Consider the following 27,345-nt stretch of genomic DNA (forward strand, 5'->3'; position numbering starts at 1 on the left):
AGATCCTTAACACTTTTTTAGACCTAAACCACCAGTTTGTGTCCTAGACTTATCTGCCATAATTAATAATTTAAAGGCTTGGCATAGTTGGGCATTTTCAAGTTATTAAACTTGAGCATGTTAAAAGACAGCTAGGAGCATGTGATTTCATCAGCATCTGCCACTCATATCCATAACTTTACCGAGATGTGGACGCAGCAATCAATAACTTTAAAGCTTTCATTATTATCACTGGTTCTGCTAGAGGTTAAATAACAATGTGATAATTCAATGATTCGCCATCGTTTGTCAATAATGACGACTCTCGAGGACTCCTGCATTGTAATCAGTTTTTAAAAGGATGTTCTACTGAAAGGCTGGTTTGGGGAAAAAAAGTACAAAGATTTATTTGTAGTTTGAGTTGTGGGAATGATTTGTGCAGGGATGGCTTGCTTAGTCGGCTAAACATATTGACCAGCTGGTAGCAGGACAAACACAGTGTGCAGTGGAGAGGTATTTCTGGTAACAGTTTCAATACAAACCTAGTCGAAACAGTTGGATTTTGCAAAGTTATTGCAGATGTTGATGACGTTTTCAGAGGATTTTTCAGCTGGTTGTTGTTTTGGTAGTCGCACTGACATGAGTTGAAAATCGTTCTGGCACCATGGATGGCAGGTCACCGTTCCGGCACCTGAGCTTTCTGTCTGGAGACGTACGACCCAAAACTACTGCTGGTTGGTAAGTTGAAAATGTAACTGAAGGCATGCTGTTGAGTAATTTCTGTTTTGGCTTCTGGTTTTCTTTCTGTATGAATACATTTGGTCACAAAGCATTTTACTTGATTGGTTGGTTCAGACTTTTGACTTGGTAGATGGCATTATTGCAGCACTGTAGTTGACATACCCAAAAGAAATTATCACATTAATAGGTACAAAATATATATTGTGGTACATTTGTATGTGCTTATTTGTTATTGTGTCTTTTGTGCATGAATTCAGCTTTAATGGCCCAAATTCTTTCAATTTGTTCAGTATAAAATGTGAGCATTGTCAGATATATCAGTCAGCCTTAGGTCTCTAAACCTTGCAGGACAACTTGTGGATGATATTTGCATATTTTGATCCATGAGACAGTGTTGGGTAGTTGCTTACATGATTTAATTAATTATTAATGAGGTTTTTAAATCAAGGGGATATTTGGGGCTTTGTGTTTGCTCCTGTCATAGTTCATTCCTGGGACTATATAAGTTTCTGCCTTCATTATGACACAGGCTCTGTTTTTTATTGCTGAATTTCAAACACTGAATATTTGTGTTCTTGTATTTTTTCTTTCTCCCTGTGCCTTTCTTTCTGCCTCTCCCTCTGCCTTTTTTCTTATTCTTTCCCTTTCTGTCACTATCTTCGCCTTCTCTCTCTCTCTTTCTCTACCTGTACCTCTCTCTGTCTCTACCTCTCTCTTTTTCTCTACCTCCACCTATCTTTCTGTACCTGTCTCTAAGCCTTTACCTCTCTCTACCTGTACCTCTCTGTCTCTACCTCTACCTCTATACCTCTTCCTCTCTACATCTCTCTCAGCCTCTACCTCCCTCTATGTCTACCTCTACCTCTCTGTCTCTCACACACACATACACACTCCCCCCACACCACCACCAAACAAAACAAAAGAAGACAAAGCAGAAAAAAACACACACCATTTCTCCCTCTCTCTCACTGTTAGACTCTCTTTCCGTATCAAGAACTCATCTAAGGGTTATTGCCCCCTGTGTTACTTGTCTGTGAGAGCTACTGTCACTGTTTTGTACATGTGTTCTGTTCAGTTTAGCTATTTCCCACCAGTGGACAAGCTTCAGTTTCAAAGGCTGTAGTTACGCTGGTCAGCTTTCAGTTATGTAGGAATGATAATTGTAACTCACATAATCAGCTTAGTTATCATGTGTCCTACATGGTAGTTTATACATATTTAAGTACATGATGTGATGTGCTGTGACTCATGTCAGTTAGCTTTGTGGTGCAGTGTTTAATTGTTAAAATGTTCAATTAAACCCTGAGGGGCAGAGGGGTGCTGACCAATTCAAAAATTAGACTTTGGCTCCTTGTGGTTCAGCATTTTCAGCTTGGGTAAGTATTCAAACAACATAAGCACCTGGAATGATTTGAACAAGATTATTTTACTCACTGGATTTAAAAGACAATTATGTACAGATATAGCAAAAAAACAAACTTGCTCGCTCACTCACTCACTCACTCACTCACTCACTCACTCACTCACTGCTCACACCAATTGATCTCCCTCATGGATGCACTTAACAGTGACATTACAGCAATTATTGGATACTGTTGTAGTGAAGACAAATGTAGAATTGTCTTCAATGTTTTCAGCATTAATGGAATTTTGGGGATTACCATGATTATTGGATACTGTTAAGTGAAGACTATTTTCGTATTGAATGCAATATTTCTTGCATTTATAGAGATATAATGCAAGAATGGTCTGCATGCTATGTCGGGTTCAGGATTATGTTTTAAAAGCTTTCAAGTTACCGGGACATGAAACAATGGCCTAAGAATTGGCAGATTGACAAAGTGTTGAAAAGGAAAATACACTGTATATTCCTTATCTTGCTGGTGGTTGTTTCAGCAAAGCGTTAATGACCCTTTCATTTGTGTTCCACATTTGTTCCTAGTGTGTAACTTAACATTTAGTTTGCAGAATTTCTGCCGCTTCTTAGCCATCCTGCCATATGGTGCTTTAAAGATGGTGGGTGATTTCAAATATTCAAGGTTTCATTAAACAGGGATTCATAAGCCAATATCTTGCACCGTTATTTCTAAGAAAGTGTGCAAAAATATACAATTATAGACTCTTGTAGAGGTTGACATTATAAGTTATCACATCATGTCTTGGGAAATACAGTGTTTTATCAGTCACGAGTAAGGTTACAAGGGACTAATCAAACGCCAAATTTCCCGTGACATGATGTGATAAGACATTTATCTAGTCATATGTTTTTACTAAATCAAAAGAAAACAATACACTTCGAATCGACATGGTTTTAGTAATGTGAGATGCCACATCTGATCTATTGACCTCAGTGCAGCACACATTACTAAAGACTTGGTGAAGCACACTTTTCTCACTTCATGTGGTCACTGAGACATGGCGGGATGATATGACTTTTCTACTTCCTGATCGAGGATCATGACGGGTGTACATGGTATTTTACCAGAGTCACGTAAACCAATCAAAACTCGACATTCTTACATGAGGCTAGATAACAGTTTATATTGACCTGTTGTTCACATAGTCTGCCTAGACAGCTATCCAGGTTTTGATAGATCCTGTATGTGCGACTATTGATGCTTGACAAAACCTCAATTTTTATTGGGTTGAGTTTGTTCTGAAAGAAACTAAAGCTATAGTAGCAGAGAAGTGAGTATACCATGATAATTTAATCCATTTCATTTTATTTGATCCCAGGTATGACTTCATATTGAATATACTATCTTTCTACTCCACTAAACATTCTTTAACAACAGTCAGTCAAGATCACTATAGCCCTGGTCAGGCGGTTTCATTATAAGAGTGGGGGTGCATTTTTTCATCCTAATTAGTCAGTTTTGTTTTTGTTGGTGAATGGAGACATAGGCGAATAGAGATGTAGACCATTGGAGACTAAACCATCCGAGAAAGGTAGGTGCATGTTGACTTGATGTGCAAATATGGAGTTAAAAGGGTATGTTTGCTTGTCGGGACCATGAGATATACGAAATATCAATGCATCCATATTGAGTTAAAAGGGTTCCAATAATGGTAAATAATGAAGGCTTTTGCTGGAACCAAGACATCATATCGAGACAACCGAGATATCGACTTATTAGAGTTTGACACAATGGTGTTCGACTGTAATTCATTAAACATCAAAGACAACTTTTAAGTAAGAAATCTTTACAGAGATGATATCAGTGAGAATATTTGGATGATTGTTCATCTAGCTACTTTATTACTGCCAAGAGTTGATGTTATAATTGATGGTCACATTACAATTATTAATAACTGGTCTTGGCATGAGAAACATGAATGTATTTGTCATGTTGTGATTACATACATGCATACTGTTATCAGATGCAGAAACAAGTGACTCAGGTACAGGATAGTTTTGAGGATTACATCAAACTCACAGTCAGTCCAAAAAAATCATGATCACTGAAGATAGGCAATGAGTTTTTCATCTCCCTATTAGGCTGAGCACAGGTCATATCACTGATGGCAATGGACATCATTTTCATGGTCTAAGTTTTCAGACTGGTGTTTCCTTTATGTTCTGTGACTGTCATAATATGCTGTGATGGTACCTGTGCAGAACCCAACATTTGGACAGTTGTAGCTGGTGAAATGGTGAAAGACCTGCTTTTGTGCTAACCATCGCCATCATGGAATAAGGCCAGTTGTGCCCAAGGGGAACTACATGATATAAACTTCCATTTTCCCTTTCTGAATTTGGTTGTGGAAAAGGTTTGGACAATTTATATTCAAGTGATGAATGTAATTGATGAAAGTCCTCCCTGGACATCTGGGATCATCTGTAAGATATAAACCATATAAGTGAACATACGTATATTTTGTTCACACTCAGGACAATGTCAGCTAAATACACTCTTCTAAAAAAGAAACTATACATTGGAAGTTCAGATGGATTTAATGAAAGTTAACAAATGTTAGGTCAACAAAATGAGGAAAATATGACAGCAAGGTCATGTCAGCATAAGACACAGCAAACAAAACCAACGTTAACGTCAAAGAAACACACATTATGCAGTCACATTGATGCCTGGGGTCAGTGAAAGTCAATAGCAGGTATGACCACCATAAGCGGTGATGACAGCATGACATCGCCTGCCCATAGATGCAATGAGGGTCCGAATCACAACCTGGGGTATGTTCTGCCACTCTTGTTGAAGCGCCAAGGAGAGTGCCTGGATTGTCTGAGGTGGTGGCTGTAGCTGACATACACAGTGGTCAAGCTCATCCCAGAGGTGCTCGATTGGGGATAAATCCGGCGAACGTGCAGGGCAGGGTAGAATAGGCACATTGTGTTGCTGCAAAAAGTCCGCAGCCGAGCGTTGTCATGCTGGAACTCACCGCCATTGACGTTGATGAATGGGACAACGTGTGGCTGCAGGATCTTGTCCCAGTAATGTACGCCAGTTAAAGCTCCTGCCATGCGAACAAGTGCTGTCCTACCACCATGTTGAATTCCTCCCCACACCATGACACTTCCTCCGCCAAAAGGATCAACATGCTGAATACAGTTTCTGGCGTAACGTTCGTTCCGACGTCGATACACTCGGGCACGTCCATCAGCATGCTTCAGCAGGAGCCCCGACTCGTCGGTGAATAAGACACGTCTCCATCTGGCCAGAGGCCACCTGACTCTTGGACAACACCACTGAAGACGTTGCTGGATATGACATGGCGTAAGGACGTTACGTCGAGCAGGCCACCTGGCGAAAATACCGGCTGCCCGCAGACTATTAAGGACAGTCTGATCAGAGATTCTGCACATACCCGGAATCTGTGAGTCTTGTGACGTTGCTGTAGTGAAGCGATCCTGTAGGTGTTGTACCCGGATGTACCGATCCTGAGCAGGTGTCGTTACTCTAGGTTGTCCTGACCTGGGTCTGTCACGGACATTACCAGTGTTGTTGTACCGTCTCCACAGGTTAGTGATGGTTAACCTTGTCACACCCATAGCCCTTGCTATTTGCTGCTGAGTATGGCCTGCTTGTAGACGTCCAATGGCGTTGTTCTGTTGTTGTTCTGTTAGACGTGGCATATTGATGGTTGCACTGTGGATTTTTGAAGTGTGTGACAGCAGTCATTGTTCTGCCCTTTTAAACCTTTTTGGCAGCGACATCTTCATGATTGTTCATGAAGATGTATGATGCACGTGCAATTCGCTATGGCTGTGTTTTGGCTAATCGTAAAGTTTGACGTGAGGACGTTATGCTTCGGCATCATTTGGTGGTTGGGTGATGATGTGGTAAAACAGCATGCCAACTTTCAAAACTGACAGTTACCTATGCCACAGAAATACCTTGTTTTTGCATTTTCACCATATTTATGTATCTAAAGTTTCTTTTTTTTGAAGAATATATATGCTGCAAATAATTTAATAGCAAGAGTTGCTTCCCTTACCATTACAAAGCAAAATGAGTGCCACGTCACAGTTTCCGGTTAAGTATCTTTCCAGAGTGTCACGATAATGTATAGCAAACCTAATATTTGAATTGAATATCACTATTTGAAAAGTTAACAATATCCTTTTCTTCTCTTACATTCGCCCTTGAGCCCGAGCACCATTCTCCAGATGATTTTTTGCTTTGTTTATTTCGGGTCAAGTAAACATACTTGTCATGAATGATCAGCATTTATGGTTATGGCCAAATTGTTTATATTCAAACCTGAGAGATTTACTCTTCCCAATATTCTGAAATGAAGCATGATGTCAACGAATACCTGAAATATGAAAACATGCATGTCTTATTTAGGAAATTTGTAAATTGATATTCAGTGTCTTATTTGTGTCGATTTTTATGCATGAATCCATAGTCTAGATCTAGTTGCCTTGATGCCATGTGTCCGTTAGGTTTAATTATTCACCTTATACTATAGTAGTGGGGAATTGGAGCTGCACACATAGTTCTAAAGCCTGGCCTGGCCATATCAGCCTCTGCAACAAGTGGGTAGTGTTTGATGTCAGAGCAACTGAAGAGATGTTGTCAAACTAAGTGAAGCATGGGATTCCATGTCTCAATATTGTAGGTATTTTCAAAAACAGTGAGGTTGCGACAGATGCAAACAAACCTTCTTGAATTTACATAATAATGTGATTCAAAATTAAATATGTAAATTGGTAAAACACGATTCAGGCCATGTTGGTTTCAAATTACATACTTGAAAAGAGGGTTTCCAACAGAAGTAAGTCCCTACCTCATGTCATGGATAATTTTGGCAGTTCAGTTTTAAACATGGAGACTTTTCAAATGTTTATACTACTTGTGTGTCTTTCCCTCTGATCCTGGTGAAATATCCCTGACAGGAAAGTTATGGAGAATCATTTTATTCATGCAGTTTTGTTTGGTGATTTACACTGTATTCAGCAATATTCCAATTAAGTGGCACTGCCTTTAGATAATTGAGGTTGGACCAGAAAATCCAGTGGTCAACAGAATGAGTATCAGTCTACACAACTGGAATACGCTGACGTGTTTCAACCAACTCGGTGAGCTTACAAGCCTGGGTTGCTTAAGACCAATTTTAACCTATATCGTCAGTTCAGGACCTTCCTTAGTCTGAAAGGAAGAAAGTCTCTGATTTGTGATGCCCAGACTATAGTTGAACAAGCACGTGTTATGTGGCCAATCCTCAGTAACACTCTAACAAATGAGTAAAGGCCATGAGGTATGTGTAGAGATGGTTAATAAAGTCATGTGAAAGCCATGCGGGCAATAATCAAGTCAGTGATGTCTGAGTAGAAATCATTCTTCTTGTGGTAAGTTATTGGCTACAGTGATAATCTCTTAGATTCCTTTTGATGAATAATCACCTGTCTGCTTCATCTCATAGCAGATGCTTGTAGGAAGACTAACTCTAGACTCTGGTTAGACCTTCAATGGAGCAGAACCTATGATGTCAGATGAACATTTAAATTGGGAACAATTGTAGACGTTCCTCTTGAAATTAATTGTGAAAATTTTGAAAACTCATTGCAAACAAAATCAGTACAATAGTAGCTGTTATTACAAGATTAGCAACACCAAGACACCAAAACAGACTGTTATTAAGATTAGGTCTTAGATCTCACTGCCACTAAACACTAAACCCTGGACATCAAATTATAGGTCAGAACAAGCTTTGGTGATCTTTAGAAGAGGGAAAAGACTAACCTGATGTTGACATTAATTAGCCAATCAGACAACAGTTTTCTTGAGCAAACTTAACAAAGTCTATTAGATGGCTGAGATTGTATTGCAGTATGTCCCGTTGGTAATAGAGAGCAATTGCAAATACCACAGAAGCACGAGACACACTATGACTGAATCATTTGTACTGCAGTTGTTGTCAGTAATGTTAGGCATTTTTAGGTTGGCATGAACTGAAAACACAACCAACTGTTACTTTCCCTGATCTGGTAATGGTAAGCCAAGATCTGATTGGTTAACTGGATTTGGCATGAAATGGAATGTCTTCAGATGTTTATTTTGTGTTACCATGAACTAAGATCTGTTGAGATTGCCTACAGTCTTTCTCGTCCTATGTCTCATTTTGCTTATGGTAACACTGATAGTGATGTTTTTCTTAAGAGTAAAAATTCTATGTACAGTTGGGCAGTTTTGTGTTTCAATATTTCACTACTTTGAAGTTTAGGAGGTAGGACAGAGGGCTTAGGATGAGTTGAAAGTGTTCAGGAAGGGTGTTTTATTCAGCATGGTGCAGAGCTCGAGATAATTTAGCTCATTGGGTACTGTACCAACTGTATTTTGTTTTTGAGTATTATGAATGTTGAGTTGGTATTTCATTTTCTGTTACCCACTGCTTTGAAGTTTTAAACCTTTTGTGTATCTAACATTTTAAATGTGTCATTGGTATGCAACAGTTATTTTTCAGTACATAATTGGACATTTTCTGTGCATATTTTACTCGGCTACGCAGCTTATCTGGACCTTTGTGAGTGGTCGCAGGTACAGAGGGGCTGGTTTGGGGTGGGAGGTAGTTTGGCTGAGTTAGAGATGCAAATGAGTGAGTCCATGATCATAGACATCTGAACACATTAAACTGGTTGTATTATTTTCCCTTGCAAAACTGAAAATATAAAAAGTATTATGTCTCTCAACAAAACAAAAAAATTCTACTTATTAGTGAGTGAGTGAGTTTACTTTTACGCCGCTTTTTAGCAATATTCCAGCAATATCATGGCGGGGGACACCAGAAAATGGGCTTCAGACATTGTACCCATGTTGGGAATCGAACCCGGGCCTTCGATGTGACGAGCCAACACTTTACCCACTAGGCTACCCCACCGCCTTCTGCTTATTAAGTCATAATTTGAAATAAGATTGGAACGTGCCATATGTTGAGTATATTTGGAAAATAATGCTAAAATGTTATATTTAAAAAGAAATTAAATATGACTTTTTCTTAACTTCAAAGGTATTTTAACATGTTGCTAAGACTAAGCAAATTAAAGTAAATTATGCATTACTTATCATCCTCTATATTGATACTGTTATCTTAGAAATTAATAGCTATTGCTATGTTAACACACATGAAAAAATATATGAATTTTTAATTGACATTTATAGTCAACTTTGGTCTGAATGTCTGCCTTTCAGCAAATAATCACTGTTAATGTTCTATTTCTAATTAGAGACTTACATAGATGAAAATATATAGCGACAGTTCATGACATGACGTTGTCTTGAAGCTTTACGGATGACTCAATGTTTACATCCATCCTTGGTATGAATGTGTTTATTTGTACAATAAACACAAACATTTTCAGCGCAGTAAATATGTTTCATATGCAAGGATCCTTACTCGGGGTTTTAAAATTCAGTATTCAGTCAAAATGTTGGTTAAATATGTATGCCAACATGAGGAATGGTGCTCCCAAGGTGTGAGGTTTTAAAACACTCAACCCTGTGGGCATTATCAGTTGGATAGGTTCTCAGCACTCTGTGATTGTCATGTGATCTATGAAAAAATGGTCACTTTTGTTTTGTTTTGTTTAAAGCTTATTCATCAATATTCCAACTATATGACAGTGACCTGTAAATAATCAGTGTATCTGGTCAAGACTTGTGTTTGGGGATGAACATCATAAAACCTGTATATTTCTGAAAGGTGACTTGAAATTCTTCAAAGGTATTTAGAAGTGAGTGTAGTAATACAAGGTAAATCATTTGGATAACCACTTCTCGATTAATTTTTCTAAAACATTTTGGATTTAATAATCTAGCCCCTTCATCAGGTATCCATGTTGTGAAAGATAATCAAGAAATTGTAATCCATAAGATTTGTCTTCGTTAGATACCAAATACTAATATGAAGGTATAGATACAGTAAGTTACAGTTATTAGAAGCTGAAAGGGGCCACTATCTGTTTATTTTATGCATTTTAAGTAAAATATACTGAAAGTGTGTGAGTCAAAAACAGACAAGTTTCTTATATCCCATTTGCATGATTATATACTACTTAGAAAAAACCAATAACATTACAGACGCCTTAGCAAGTCATTATACAGTTATGTTAAATGTGTAAAACTGGACATGTGTGATATAGATTTCAAAATGTGTCAGCCAGTTTATTGATTTTCTTCCCAAAGCCAATAGAAGCTTAATATTGCATCTTAGAAAACAGAAGAAAACTGTTATGTTATTGTAAAATGTAAAACTTAATTGTTTTTGTGTGATAGTCACTAAATATCATGGCAGTATTTTTGACAGAAACATAACCTTTAGTGACTTATTGAGAACATCTTTGAGTTGACTGCTCACTGATATATATGTCTTTGAGTAGACAAAAACACCTATATCTTAACTTCCTCTTCCAATACAGTTTTTATTGATTTCTTATGTTCACAGTGCTACTTAATTCAGCCAAACATGGTAAATGCTTGAATAAGTGAAAAGAACATCAAGTATGCTCAGGGATTTACATTGAGTCCTGTATTTGAGGGTCCCTGTGACTCATACTGACAGTTTTCAGCAGTCTTGGATTACAAAATGGGGGTCACTGACACTTATATATGTAATTAGTAATATTGTGTTTTAATTTTTTGTAATTCAGTTACTGGTATTGTATTGTGTATCATAACCCAGCTAGCAGCAAACTGAGAGGTAAGTTAATGATAGACAGATTTATTATAGCCTGAAAAGAACCACATAAACATTTACATTTTGACGTTGCATGCTGAACAACATTTACTTGTCTTACTAGTACTCAAAAAGCAAAAAAAATCCAACTGAACATGAAACAACAATTTCTTTGAATAACAGCTTGAATCCAAGAAGTGTAACAGTAAGAATACTAGTATATAAATATTATTGGTACTGGTGCAGATGCACTAATAGAATTTCTTGCAAGCATTGTCAATTTTTATGTGTATATGATGCAGGAATTTGCGTACTGTAAACATGGTAAATCCCTGATGCTTGTTTGTTCAGGCATGTCCAACCTACTTGAATATCCAGACTACTCAAATATGCTAAAACAAACTATCAAGGCAGTTGGTGAAATGCTTTTGTGTACATTACTGCTGTGGAAGGAAGCTTTTGTCTTTTTCAATGGAGAGTTTTCTTACAATAAGACATTACTATTACATTTAAGACATGTGCAACAAACAGTCTTAAATACCAATAATAATTCCAGTTGAAGACACATTGTGTCTAGTCAGTATATCTTGAACGGTTGCTGATTTGTGGTTCTATGACAGCTTTCTTTTTTTTTTTTTTTCAAAAAGTGACTTCCTGGAAAGGTTGCCTCAAGTATGCAGACTGGTCAAAACAAAGATTGTGACACCTAGCCGAAAATTGGATATTCATAACTTGTGTATCTTATGGGCATATATTGTCCCACCTAATGTATTGTTTTGTCTTTATATATATTAACCCTAAGTCAGAAAATTTGGTTTGATTGTTGTTTAACACTACTCTTAGCTATATTCCGGCTATATGGTGGCGGTCTGTGAAGAGTCGAGTCTGGGCCAGAAAATCCTTTGATCAACAACTTAAGCATTCATCTACAAATTTGGGAAACAATGACATGTGTCAGCGAGCGTAACTACTCAATCCTGTTACTCACCTCTTACAGCAGGCAAGGGCTCCAGAAGACTAATTCTAATGCAAATGTTCATTGGTCAGAGAACAGAAATGAATTGTTTCCTCTGCCCTGATGTAAGTCAAATTGGGGATGTTAAGGTTTTGACTCAGTGCAAAATCAGTGAAGATGAGAGATGTGCATATGATTGAGTTTCAAAATCATCATTGACAATGTGTGTTTGACAGCTGTGGTTGTTAGACAAACAGGAAACTCAAACAGATGGTTTGATCGTAGAAGAGGAAACTGCATCAAATTGTTGTTCTATGCTGTCACGAGGAAATATAAAGTTATATGGTTCATTATGCACTTACCAACTTCAGGAGTGTAGATCAAGCAATTAGTTATTGTCCTTGCTTGGAAAACAATCATCAGTAATTGATAGTTTACAGAGTTAATGCTCTTGCTTTATGTTTTTGGACAAAGCCCTCTGAGCCCCAAGTGACACAGATATTGTGGGAAACAGATATTGATAGAGAGATGACATTTGTATATATCAGTTACGCATAACCATGTAGTGATGTACAAAGGGTTGAAAATCATCATAAAAATTCATCTTTGACAGGTCTGGTCACTATTTAGTTGTTTGAACATGATGCAAATTTTTCTGCAACCATTATAGATAGCATTTGCAATATGTCATTAATTGCTGAATATGTTATTCAGTTTGTAGATATTAATTCCTAAGGCAGTTTTCAGAGTTACAGTCCCTCCTTGTTTTTGTAAAGCTTAAAACAGTGTAGGGAAAGAAAAGACCTCATGTACCTCTTGTCATATCTGCACAAAACAAGAATTTATATACCTCTTGTCATACCTTCATGAAACTCTGTATGTGTCAGACAAGTGTTGAACTGATGCCTTTGATGTTGAACTTAAGTAGTTTTTATCTTTGGCTTTTCGAGTGCAACAAGTTTAGATGATAGTGTGATTTTTTTATCTGATGTTTATGAGGCTCAGTTCCACAGACTAAAAAGACAACTGTGCTGTGATGCTATGTTGATGATATAACAGTGTTTGCATTAAAATATGATAAAAACATTCGAAATAAAATTTCGTGTGTGTGTTTTGGATGCATTGATTCTGATCTACTTAATTTTATAAAGTATCATAAAACAGCAGAAAAACAGCAGCATATGTAAAACAAAAACAAAAAATTTTGAAATGATTCAGGATTGCAATGAACATTTCACATGGAAATGATCTGGGCTACATATTGTAATCTTGTTTCTGCACGCACATTTTCTAAATTTACCACGTTCCGCGAACACTGATACAACTCAAGTCAGTGAACATAGTGTGCATTTTGTATTTGTAACACATTATTCAGATTGAACATCATGTTCTTAACTGTCAGATACCATGATCGACCATTGGAAGAGAATTACCAACTCATTTGGATCACAGGCATATGATGCATAGGGTAATATTACACTGGAAGCCCAGGTGTCAGTTTTATACTTGTCACTGTTCTTGTACAAGTATTGGCATTTATTCGTTTTCACCTGTCACCTTTGTGAAAAAAAATTGCTTTTATTCTGAGCATTTTAATTGTCCATTTTTGTGGGTCGCCATATGGAGATTGTGGTGAGAATAGGTCCCCTGAGTACTGCAGACTGTCAAGTGTCACAGAACTGACAAAATTGGGAATTTGGTGGTCAGTTATTTGGTGGAATGTATGTCTTCAGAACAAGATAGACAGTTGTAGCTCATGTTTCAAGTATCATTTAGACACATGTGAGACTATGCACATCTGTGACCAATGTCTCAACTGAATTTCCGGTATTCAGTGTGTATATCGTTTACATGGTATTTTCATAGCTCTGTAATATGTAATGCATTATGATACATAGACTTAACTTCCTATGCTGAATATGGTAATGTTCAGTGATAGGCTTTTGTACAAGACTACTGTGTATCCAGTCATGAAGCTCCTTTGTGTTATGTTGATTTGTGTTATGGGTACAATGTGTGAAGCCCATTTCTGGTGTTTACCTGTTGTGATATTGCTAGAATCTTGCTAAAACTGGTGTAAAACTACACTCACTCACTCTTCGTGTCATGGTCTATGTTTCACAGTTTTATGTGATGGCCATTTATAAATGGGTGATAAATATGTATTTTGTCACAGCTGGTTAATGATCAAAAATATTTGTTACATACATAAACATGAATATTGGAACTGAATATGTCAAGTATTCCTAAAGGCACAGAAAATGTCTTTGATCCTCTTGATTGCTGATTTTGATGATCTCATGCTTGATGCTTGGATCATAGATGCATTGTATAGCTGGCCTTCATGAAGGATGGATGTTAGGTGAGATCAAGGGGGTTTAATGTTTGTTGTTGCTATACAGCCATGTTCATGCACATGCTAGTTGCTACTCCACCGAGGTGCCATGCAACAGTTTTAACATGGATACCCCGCTCTGACACAGTGTTTTGTATTGGGAGACAGTCGGTCCCTGTTTTATCCCTCATAATGCACTTGTACTGTGGTGTAGTACAAGTGGGTTCAACGATGAAACTCCTTTATGGTATGCGGGTTGTTGTCTGGAATAAGTTCAGCCAAGAGTCTGAAGGTACAAGAAGCTAATCACGATTTTATTTACAGGAACAGAATAACAGTGTTAGCATAGTGGCTAGAGTAGCAATGTAGCATAGTGGCTAGAGAGTCAGTACAACTCTGTTGGTTGAGAGATGTAGTTATCATGTTGTGTGTTGAAAGCCTTCTGCCTAACATCTTCGTTTTATATCTGTTGAACTAAAACATAAACAATATAAAGAATATTAGTATCTATTGCTATCTGATTGGATGGAATGACCAGATAGAGAGCACTCAGGATATTGACAAGGGAAATCTGCTGTTGGAACTATGTTTTCAGAAATTGAACAGTTGTGAATGAACTTACTTTAGCATGTTCAGACATTACTGTCAATTAGAAATTATGCAAGCTTTGACATGCAGAAATTAGGGACTATGTAGGGACTGTCACTTTATCTTCAGTTTTATATGGGATAGTCTATCAAGATTAGTTTCAGATGTAGATTGATAAAGATGTTGATCAGGGGACACTGAGTGGGCTACACATCTCACTTTGTGTGCTGGCAATTAGATGCCTGACTCTGACAGTGTTGGTTCAAATCCCCAATGGAACTCAAAACTCAAAATACTAGAATTTGTACTTTACTAAGAAAATGTAATCCCAAGTGCAACATATGTTACATTTGACCTCTCTCTAATGGCATTGTGTAAACGCATAGGAGCAGGTGCATAACAGGCAAACAATTGGTAGACCTGATATTATTGAAAGGTCATTGATCAGCAAACAAACAAAAACACTTGTTCATTCACAGTATGATATGATATAGCTAGATCACTGCTGGCTGTGCACAACATTCACCCACTCACAAGAAGGGAAATATAGGCCATAGTGGTATACTGTGTTACATGTTTCCAGGCTGAAGCACTGCTCAATGTTAAATTAGCATTATGTCTTCCTGCCTTACTCCCCTGTGGGGTTTCTGGGCAGAATAGATCCCAGAAGGCCTTACTTGCTGGTAATTACAAGGAAATGGTCAGATATGCTGATCTGTAGATGCTAAGCAGATATTTTGTTTCGGTGACTGTAGAACTGTTTCTTTAAGACTTATGGGGTCATTGGCATAGATGTTGCTCTGATGTTTTATCTTTTATTTTGTATTCAAGGGTTTGTCAATTTGCTTTGTTGTAACAACATTACTGAAAAGGTAAATAATCGTGTCTACTGTCTAGTGATTTTTTATTGCAAATTTGGCATCTTCACTGAAAAGTTGTTTTCTCATTGTCCCTGGCCGCAATGCAGAATGGGGGACAAGGTATTCAGTTGCGACTGTACTTACATATGTCCCATTTCTTTTTAACGCGATATCTAATGAGCTGTTGTACCCAATGTCTACAAATGTGATGGCAGCCTATTTGGGGATTACGCAGACACCAGTAGATTTGGGTGACCTTGTCCTTATTTTCGAGGACACCCTTACTCTTTGACCACTCTTCAAACTCGCAATATCTGATGAACTGTTGTACCCGATGTCTTCGAATTTGGTGACAGCCAACATTGGGGGATTACACAGACACCTGTTGATTTAGTTGACCTTGGCCATATTTCGACTCTACGACTGCTTTTCAAACTCTTGTTAACACAGTATCTCATGAACTATTCTACCCAATGTCTTCAAATTTGGTGACAGCATACATTTGGGAATTGCACAGATACCAGTCCATTTGGACGACTTTGACCTTTTTTTCAAGGTACCCGTGGATTTTTTACCACTTCAAATTCTTTTTAACGTGATATCTGATGACTGTTGTACCCAGTGTGTTCAAATGAGGTGACAGCCAACGTTCGGGAATTAGGCAGACATCAGTCGATTTGGGTGACCTTGATCTTATTTTCAATGTAATTTGTCCACTTTTCGGCCTTATGTTAATGCAACATTCCATAAAAGATTGGAACCAATGTCCTCAGTTTGTCAACAGCCTACACTGGGTGATTATCCAGACACCCGTCAATTCACACATCTTATGTGTGAGTAAAGAGTAGTGAATATGTTGTAAATATTTCATTCTTCTTTAGTGCCGGGGGACAATGCCATGCTAGTGGCAAATACTTGTTATACGTGTTCGTTCTCATGAAGCGATACCATGTTGTAATCCTACGGGTCACTTGAACAAATGCTTGATGAAGGTGTTTCAGGTAGATAAGCCAACCCCACTTCTACAGGCTGCTTTTTTTTCTTTTTATTTTTTGTATTAAAAATTCGGCTTATCTACAGTTATATATTGTACATAATATTTCCTGTACCATTGATGATTGTGATAATTTGAAGTATTTAATATGCATTTTCATGCCATACTGTCATGTGCTGCTGTTGCCAAGGTGACAGTTTTATGCTATTGTACAGATGATGTGCTCACATATTGTTCTGCCAAAGTTTAAAACCATTCAACTGAGTGTCAAAATAAGAAATAATTTGGTTTTCCATCTGTTGGTTAATTGAAATGTTGATTGGAGATTATGAATAATGGATAACATTAACTGTCCTTTTTGCTAAAATGGAATGAAGTATTTAAACAACAGAATAATGTCACAGGTGGGTCAATGTTGAATTTCAGTACTGGCTGTTTGATCTTTTGTCCGCAGGAATAGCATTGTGCAGCACTGGGTTATCAGTTGCTAGGCTATGTCCTACTTAGTTGTACCTGTAAGCACTTGACTGCCTCCTTGGTGTAGTGGTTAGAGCATCTGTCTAGAGAGCAGAATGTTGCCAGTTTGATCCCCGGCTGTGTCATAGCAAAAGATGTTAAAATATGGTATATATTGGTCCCTGGGTACAAGAAGGCTTGAAGTCAAAATAATGTGTCTGTTTGGGGTATGCATGTTCAAATGGGGCATTGTGTCTCAGTCAGCTGGCACTATAAAACCAGCCTGGGGTAGTACAAGCAGCCACACATTGTAACACACTCATGCACATTGTCACATGAACGAAATATTCTTTCGTGCGCCAAAATGTCACGCTATACCCCCGCTATACTATGCACTTTTATGCATCCTTTGGAGATGGCAGTGTATGAAAATGATCCTATTTTGGTATGTGTTGGGCATCTAGTAATAGAGCACTCAATGGTTGCAAGTGCTCAACATATTTTATGTGAAGAAGACCAATTAGACGATGGAACAGTGTTGTGTACCTGAAGCCATGGTAGTATCATCTACAATGTGCAGGGAGGTAGGATAGTTTAATGGAAAAGGTGTTTGCTCATCACCCCAAAGATTGCAGTTTGATCCCTCACATGGGTACAATGTGTGAAGCCCATTTCAGGTGTGTCCTAGCTGTGATGACTCCACCCCGCTAGGCCGCTACCCGCTAGTCCGCGACAGGTAAATGACGTAATTCAGTACCGCTAGCCGGCTAAGCTGCTGTGCTGTTCTAATAATTTACTCCCTCTGTTACCGCTACAACTGATTAATGCAGACAACACCTCGGATAAGGAAAACTAAATTAAAAGGAACAAAAAAACCAAAAAAACTATATTATTAAAACTCTGTATTATATCACCATTTATTTCACATTTTCACATGACCACTTAACTCCTTTTACATAAGCTTTTATTGACATTTCAATCTCATCTTCGGTACACACTGTCCATCATGTGTCCAATAGCACCCAAGTACGAAGCCAGGCTACGCTCACATTATAACATTGCTGAGACTGATCTGTACGTAACAAAACATACTCATCTTTACCGGAAATCATAAAAATAACATACCACCCGCCGTAAATTCCATGATAGGGTATCTATTATAACATTGCTGAGACTGATCTTACCTAAGAAAACACACTCTACTTACCGTCTATCAAAGCATTGCAGAGTAATGAGATTAGAGTAGGGAGGGAGTAATGAGACTGGAACAGCCACATCGCGGACTACCGGCACACATAATCAATCGCGGTCTAGCGGGATGATGCCGCTGTGATAGTGCTGGAATGTTGTTAAATGTGGCATAAAACTAAACTCACTCAGTCACCTTAGAACCTGCTACTGACATATATAACCCACTGCACTAAAGGTGTCTAGAAGCATCGTTTAATTACATCATGCCATTGTTACTTTGGTATAGATAATATTTAAATTATCACTTGGTGAGTTTTCAAATGAAATAATGATAATTGTCTTAAATAGAATAGAGACTGGAGGAGTTACCGTAATGGTTGACGTGGCATACTGCCTCCTGCAGGAAAGGGGCAACATGAAGATGTACATGTAACAGTGGACTAACACACAGCATTCAAGTCTTGAGCTGAGGCAAAGTGGGAGTTTGATAAGTTTGACTGTTGTGTCATTAGAATCTGGATCAAACCATGGCTTAGTAATGGTGGTGACTCAAGGTCTGTTTAATGTTAAGGTTAAAGTGTAGGAGTTGTGAAAGTCTTAGTGGTAAGAATATTGCTGTCCTCAACAGAATTTTAACGGTTCTGTACAAATTGTGTCAAACATATAATTATATCTTACTTGCCAACACATGAACCATGAAGAATTCATGATGTTGTGCTGTATCAGCACTGGGGCAGCCTACGTTTGATTCCCACATGTGTAGATTGTGTGAACCCCTTTTTCTGGTGTCTTCCGCCATGACATTAGTGGAATATTGCCAAAGGCAGAGTAAAACTAAACTTTCTCACTACTAGCAGTATCATCATTTTGTATGATAATCTGTATCTTTCTGTTAAATCTTAAGTGATACTTATCGGTAGGATGTGTAGAACACATTGCTTCATTTTGCCCTCACTTCCGGTTGACTCACTAGCTTCAGCAATACATTTATATGTTGTCTGTAATCCAGTTTGATGTGTGGTTAGAGCTCCTATTACATTTAATGTGGTAATCTGCAGGATAATGCCTTCTGAGGGAATAAGTCCATCAGCTAATTTGAAATAGACAATTGATCATTACACGGAATGATAATCTTGCTCTGTAATTGAGGCTGCAAATAAGACTGCTGTCAGCAAGTCCTTCTTTATAGCACTTAATCACAGTGATTGCCTAGGCATTAGCCAGGAGATTGTGTCTCATCATGGAGGTAGCCTGTCGCTGCCTGGAGCTAATGTCTTCAGTTGGTGGTAGAAGCAATGCCTTGGAAATAGGAAATTGGGGGCCAGCATCTTTCGTTGGACTACCAATACCTGAGTAGCTGTAGTGGGGTTTAATCTATATAAGTAATTGCTTCCTGTTGGATCGACAAGGGATGATGGTGTTTTATGATTAGTTGTGTGCAGGTATGAGTGGATCTGCCATTTGAACAGGTATCGAAAATAGGTTGAGATAGTTTTTTACCTTTTTTAGCATGTTACATGTAAAAGGATGAAAACATGTAATTTAGAGGATTGGTTCTGAAAGATTAACCCTGTTTGATATGATACAGCTGTTTAGGGACTCATGGGTTTCTGGAGTGCTACCTGAAAGTTACCAGTCTTGGAATGGCCACATTTCATCACTGTTTTTGATTGGTCAAAAAAACTCCATTGCTCTATACTGCAATGCAAGTATCTGTATTGGGACATGTAGTGTACTGGCAATCTATCTGGTGCTTTAGGGGTCAGCAGTGACAGACACTGATTGTACGTGCTGATCCTATTTTCTACTTACTTAAATGCTACTTAGGATAGTCAGTCACTACCATATTGTAGTCTTGGATACAGGGAGTATTGACATGTGACATAAAAAGTGTTCCCTATTTTCTGTTATATCAGTCATTTTTAAAAGGAATATCATAATTTGTGGAGGAATTCTGTGAGGATCATTCAATTTGTTATGAGCATGTTTGCTGTGAACATAGTTGCCTGAAGTGTCTTTTAAACAGTATTGCAATCTAACTGGTAAGGCCATGCGGTCCTACTGCTTTTTAGAAGTATAGGTAACATTTGATCTGAAGTATAGGTAACATTTGATCTGAAGTATAGGTAACATTTGATTTGATCTGAAGTATAGGTAACATTTGATCTGAAGTATAGGTAACATTTGATCTGAAGTTGAAACAAACCACCAAGTGTAGCAACCATAAAATTTCCACCCCCCATGCCCGGATTTGAACCACAAACCTTCTGGTCTGATGTTGGACTCTTCTCCATATGACCAAAGAGGTTAACCCTGTCATCAAGCTGACAAGGTAAGGAGGCCTTCTGTAGGAGGTCTCCACAGTTCCAAATGCATCCTTGATTAGCTAACATGTCCTGTACATAGTATTTCCATACTATTATGATTAAAATCATTAATGCCTTTGACCCCATCAAACATTTGACATTTTTGTGTCATAAGCCTTATATGAGCCTATTTCAAAGTGAAGCTTGGTAAACTTGGACTTCATGGTTTTTCTCCCTCGTTCATTCTTCAACGGTTTAGCCTGACAAATACAACTGTTGTCCCAGCCAGACACATTTATCAGGCCATTGCCAAGAGTCTCCCACACAAACAGACGGTGCTGTCACCAGACCTAACTTTGTATCCATCATTTTGAAACAGTTTTGACTCAAGATTACTTATTCAGTTATTCCTATGAGTGCAATCATGACCATTCATCAGTCATAACTTCCTTGAGTTATACTGCGATAATGTATATGAAAATATCAAGAGGTACAACAGTTGAGTTTTCTCAGTCACAAGGTCAAGCTGTCTTGACCAAACACAAGGATAGACATATCATCAATTTGTTTTCAGAGTCTTTCTTATGTTAACAGTGACGCCAAATCTAAACAAACCAACATTGGACCCTGCACCAGCAGAAGTTAAATGTCTTTGGGGTCTCATATAGTTCAATCATATTTTGTGAGTGTATTCCAACCAATGAACCTTTATTCTGCTTGTACTGCATGTACATCCAGATGCTGTTGGTTCACCTGTGCTGTATGGAAAGTGAAAAGTAATACTTTCATGCACTGTTTAGTTTATATACTTGTTTGCTTATCATAGGATTCTCCTGTCATTAAAGACATTTAGTTGATAGTAGTTTTGCATTGTGATGAGAAGGAAGCTTTGAAAATGCAACGGTTCTAGTCTGCTTCCTTCTGTTCATTAAGCTATACCAATATGTTGCGGTGAAGTATAATCACTCATCCTCTGTTAAGTGCTTAACTCTCCAGTTTGGACGAGTCTTTTCTGATTTTGAATGGAACCCGCAGTAAGGCAAATTTAGTTTGTGTAGTTAATGTTTTTCTCAGGTTTGTTTCTTGCATTCCAGCCCAGCAAGTGATCTGAACCTGAATGCCTGCCTGGAAGATGTCGGGATTGCCCTCAAGCTCTTCCTCAACAACAAGTTCACAGAGGCAAAAGAGAGGATGCAACCACAGTGAGTTCATCTGCATGTTTGTGCATTAGATCATACAGGTTCTCTTATTTACAGCCTATTTCAGGGTCACAATTTTCTATGCAGAGGTGTGTCCCTTAAGGGTGCCAGCATCTGTTATCAGGGTTTGAATCCGATATACTTCTTGCTTTACGTATGTTCACGATGTGTCAGCACCATACTAGACTCGTGAAAGTTTATAAGGTAATAATTAACATCCATGGACTTAGCCTTCTGTAGAATGCCATACCTGTTCTCGGGTTTGACCAAGGTGTTAAACATATGAGATCCACATCAACACAGTGGATTACCATTGGCATAAAGTTTAAGGATTAGGCGTAGCAAGGTGATGTAAATTAGTGAGTGATACATGTTATTTGTATCATAAATTAATTGTCAAGTCACAGTTTGTCACTTGTTCACCATGTTAAGATGGCTAGACCAGTCAAGCGGATGGATGGGAAATGTTCACTAAACCAGCATGCCTTCTGTACAACATTTTTTGGCCAGTCCCAATGAATGCTGGTTTAGAGGGCTTCCACAATATCCTGTTGTTCCTGTGGAACGAGAAAGATCTGTGTTATGTTACTGTTGTTTTTTCAGTGCTGAGACCAGCATGTACCATGCCCTGGGCTATGGCACTATCATGTACATACAGGCAGTCATGACATTTGATATGGTAAGTATGTGGTGATCTCTGTGATCAGGAGAGTGGACTGGCAATAGCATAGAGGATATGTGGGTATGATTGAGTAGGTGAGCTGATAATAGTGTGACAGATGGTATGATTGCACGGGTGAGCTGATTACAGTGTGATGGATGATTGGTATGATTGTGTGTGTGAGCTGGATGATATGCTTGTGTGAATGAGCTGGTAGCAGTGTGATTGAGGGATGGTATGATTGTGTGGGTGAGCTAACCAGATCAGTGTGATGGGCGAATGATTTTGTTACGTTTAGTAAATTGCAGTGGCAAAACCAACAAAATATAACACAAACAAGCCTAAAATTTTCAGTAATGTATTGAGCAAACAATGAGCAAATTACATTGAATCACAATACAGATTTCTAGTACAATGAAGATAAGTCACAAACTAACGTATGGGTCACAGATATGAAAGTATCAACTGAAGGTAGGCAGAATGATGTATACAATGCCAGCAATATGAAAAGTCCAGTGTAAGTCCATGTCCGATTCCGTCAACTCAACAACCAGCCTTTATATATACTGACACAGATTCTTCAATGTTCCAGCAAAGCGTGGCTGCATCAATATTCACTCAGAAGTTCTTTGATTATCACCAGTCTTGTACACAGATTCTTGTACAAGATGCTGCCAGAAGGGAAGCAACTCTAAAGTGCTATCTTAAACAGCATGCCGCTAAAATGCTGCTAACAGTGTGTTGGATGGTATGATAGTGTGGATGAGCTGCTAATAGTGGAGGAGATGGGTGAATCTGTTGGTGAATAAGTTGAGGGAACATTATGTTTGAAGAATATTGATGCTTTTCATGGATATACAACTCTTTTGTTTCGAAGATGACATTTCGACATAGATTATTCTAATGTTGTCAAACAATTAGAATCTTTGTCAAAAGGTCGCCTTTCACTATGAAGAAGGTGTATATCTTTAAAAAGTATTATCATTCTTCATCACCCCAACTCCTAAAATACTCATCATCGAAGACAATTTGTTTGTAGAAATGAATTACTGTGTGGATGTTTGGGAGACATGCGTTTTGAAATAAGAATGGTAAGTAATACAATCAGATATCAACAGTGAAACTTTTTGGGAGAATTTGAGACATAATATTTATAAAGTCATTGCTGTAGACAAGGATGGATTGGATTGGAGATGTTGTGATGGTTGTTACTGGCACTACTGGCAAGTATAATGGAAATACAGCTATATATATGTCAGGGTAGAGACTGCGATCTGGTAGAATCAGAGATTCTACCAGTAGAGATTGCGATCGGAGTCTGTACTAGTAGAGATTACGATAAGAGTCTCTACTGGTAGAATCTCTGATTCTACCAAATTGCAGTCTCTACCTTGACATATATATTGCCAAACAAGACTGATATATTCTATTCCCCAGATACCACTTTTTATGAAATTTGGATTTCGTGTGAGATCAGTGACAAGTATTATATCCACTACAGTGTGACACGTTTTCTACCAGGGCGACATTGAAGCAGCTATCCAGGCAATCAAGAGGTCAGTGATTGTGTGTAGCAAACATCGAAAGAGGACTTCCATGATCGGGTCCATCACAAAGGCAGCTAACAAAACCGACTACAACAGTTTTACAGAAGGTAACAAAGCACTGTCCTTTACTAAAATTGTCCTGAGCACCTAAGATGCATCAGGTGTGTCTCATGGAATGACTGAGTTTGGTTTTACGCTTTTAACAATATTCAAGGATTATCACTTTTAGGAACACCAAAAATGGGCTTCACACATAATACCCATTTGAGGAATCGAACATGATTGTTTTGCGTGATGAACAAACAAACTGGGATGGTGATGTTAACCTGTGGATATCAGCTTGTGATATTGGAGACATAGGTTGAGATGAATTATGACTGTCAGCTTCTGATGTATGTATTGTTTTGCTGTATTTTCTTATTCCTTCGACCCGTGAAGGTTCGGCGATGTATAAACTGTGCAGATTGATGCTCATGCTGCTGATCACTGAGCAGTATTTTTAAGTGATAATCCAAAAGGGGAAATGTTTCAGAGTGTAGTGTTTACTGCTCCATCCACCATGATGTCTACATGTATTACACGTGATCGAGGAGTAAGAATATACTCAGAAATGAGTTCCTTATGACATAGAAGTTTGATATATATAATACTTCCCCATCTTTACGTGTATCAATTCTAAATGTCAACCTCATTGCACCATCATTGTGTGGTAGTAGTGAAAGACAGTATTTTTATGGTTTGGCTGAACAAAGTTGTGAAAGATCAGGCAATAAGATGGCAGTTTATTGCCTAAAGTGGACTGGTTGCAGACTATAACTGTCCACACAGATACTTACGCTTAAGGTCTGCAGTACTTGATTCTTGCAGGAAAAGCTGATGTGAAGGAGGTTTTAATGGCAACAATGATCGACCAGGATGACTTTGCTCTTACCGAGTACACAAAATTTCTTGAAATTGTTGATTATGCAGACAAACATTGGTGTGCATGGCCCAGATTTGAATACTGGTATTGTGATATATTACATCCTGATTGTTCTAGAAAGACAGCAACAGATAATGATCAGATGCACAGGAAATCATCCAGAAGACAGTTAACAGATGCCAATCAGTTCCATATTCCACAATGCTATCTTAGCTTACAATCACATAATCACAAAGACTGCACTGTCCCCAGATACTTAAATCTGATACACCAAGCAGTTGTTAATTATGTACATAATAGGTACTTTTCTGGGCCAAGATTTTCAAACCTCTCTTCGCACAAAGGTAGTCACAAATTAATGTTCACTGCATGGCACTTACGACTGTCTTAGCTCTGAGAGAGCTTCAGAAATCTAGGCCCTGGGCCGTACTGCAATGAGTTAGTGAGGGAGTTTAGTTTTACGCAGCTTTTAGCAATGCTCCAGCAATATCACAGCAAGGAGACCAGAAAATGGGCTTCACACATTATACTCAGGTGGGTCATCAAACCCTGGTCTTCAGCACGACAAGCGAAGGCTTTAACCACTAGGCTACCCCTCCGTACTGGAGGGATCTGTATACTGTAATGAGGAAATGCCTGTCCCAGTAGACTGTCACTAACAAATAACCGACAACAGCCCATCGGTTTAACTAGCAGAAGTATCATCAAAGCTTAGGTCTCACCACAGCCACTTCCACTCTGGTTCAATACATACAGCCCAAATCAATAACTGTATCATAAGATAGTGACTGTTGGTTGCTAGGAGCCATCAGGCTCTCTCAAGGATATAATCATTTCCTTCACATAGGTTTGATTGATGTATTCTGATTGAACATCATTTATTGATGGTGATGATTTACAGACTTGATACCTGGGAGTTATCTCCCTGCTTTTGGTGCAGGTCTGAACTTGTTTTTTGAGTTTTGAGATTTTCAGCTTCTGCACTGGTTCTGAGTTACCAAGCTTTTTATGGATTATGAGCCAGTTATATTATTGGCACTTCCATTCATGCACCCGCTACTATACTGAGCAACTGAGCATTTAAATCAGTGTATGTTTTGACTGTTGATCATCATTGTTGACAAAATTCAGAGGATATGATGATATGATGAATTAGTGAGTAACTTATTCAGGGTTCAGTGTACCATTTATCTAATACGAACTGAGTTATGTATCTTCCAAGTAGTCAAATAATTAGAGATGTAACATATATATTGCAATACAGGTGCTGTAAATCAATATATTGTATCAAGCATCTTGTATCGTTATACAGTACTTTATGGCAGTACAACCTAAACCACTACAAATTATTGTGAAATCATTTGTATGAAAAAATACCTTCAGTACAAAATTACAGTGAATCATTCAGGCTTGCATCAACATGAGTATCATTGGTTTCCGTGGATACCACACATCTCCAGGGCAATGGACAAATAGGTACAAGGAGGGAATGACAACTCTGAAGACTACCTTTCACGACAATGGTTCCCAGTGAGGATCTGAGTTAGAATTGGTCTTCACCAACCAACGATTGTTGTAAGAGGTGACCAAAGTCAGGCTTGCTGACTTTGCTTGCAAATACCATCATATACCAGTTGTGTAGATGCATGATCAAGATGTTGATCATTGGATTGTCTGGATCAGACTATTTAGAGACTGCTGCCATATAGATGGAATATTGCTTACGCTTTAAAAAATAAACTAACAAAACCCTGTGACCAATGTTAAGTGTGTGCGTGTGCCTGCCTGTCTGTCTGCGTCTGTCTGTCTGTCTGTCTGTCTCTGTCTGTCTGTCTCTGTCTGTCTGTCTGTCTGTGTGAGAGAGAATACTGTGTGTGGCACATGTAGGAATATTCCAGCAACATCATGGTGGGGGACACCTCATATATGGGCTTTACACTGTACCCATGCAAGGAATCAAACTCAGGCCTTCAGCATAACAAGCAAATACTTTAACCACAACACTACCCTACACTTAAGGTGATACCAACAGACTTTCTGTTCTCATTTTGTCACCCTGATAAGGATCCATGTTCTATTGGTGGAAAGGCCACTTCAGCTGAAATACTGAACTAATAACTCATTCAGTCAAATTTGGTACTACTATATTGGGGACACGGGATGAACCGTGATCTAATTCTTTATGATTCAGTCTGATGGAGCTAGAAGTCCATTGCACAAGCCAGTGTCTATCTACATGAACCGTTTTTCTCGCTTCAAATTTAGTTATTTTACCGCTATGCAGAAAAGACCTGACAGATGGTGTTTGTACTTGCTGAACAGGAGGAGGCCTATATGCTTGTCAGAGATCTCTGGTCAAGGGTTAAGTCCATGGTTTTGCTCTTTTTCACCACCTTACCATGGTCATGTTTTCTATCATAGAGATAGATATTAAAGACCTGTGTCACTGTGGACTAACATGCCATGGAATAATTGAA

At 38.3% G+C, this 27,345-nt stretch overlaps 1 protein-coding gene across 1 annotated transcript in view; it reads left to right on the forward strand.

Moving 5' to 3' along the window:
- LOC137291664 (tetratricopeptide repeat protein 39B-like) overlaps nt 1-27,345 on the forward strand; it is a 78,365-nt gene that overhangs the window by 21,218 nt on the left and 29,802 nt on the right. Inside the window, exons 3-5 of the mRNA XM_067823090.1 lie at nt 21,634-21,741; nt 22,342-22,417; nt 23,921-24,053. Of these exons, the coding sequence (XP_067679191.1) occupies nt 21,634-21,741; nt 22,342-22,417; nt 23,921-24,053 (317 nt within the window). The remainder of the gene's footprint in view (nt 1-21,633; nt 21,742-22,341; nt 22,418-23,920; nt 24,054-27,345) is intronic.

Source organism: Haliotis asinina, chromosome 7 (genome assembly GCF_037392515.1).
Source record: "Haliotis asinina isolate JCU_RB_2024 chromosome 7, JCU_Hal_asi_v2, whole genome shotgun sequence".
NCBI classification, from domain to species: Eukaryota; Metazoa; Mollusca; class Gastropoda; order Lepetellida; family Haliotidae; genus Haliotis; species Haliotis asinina.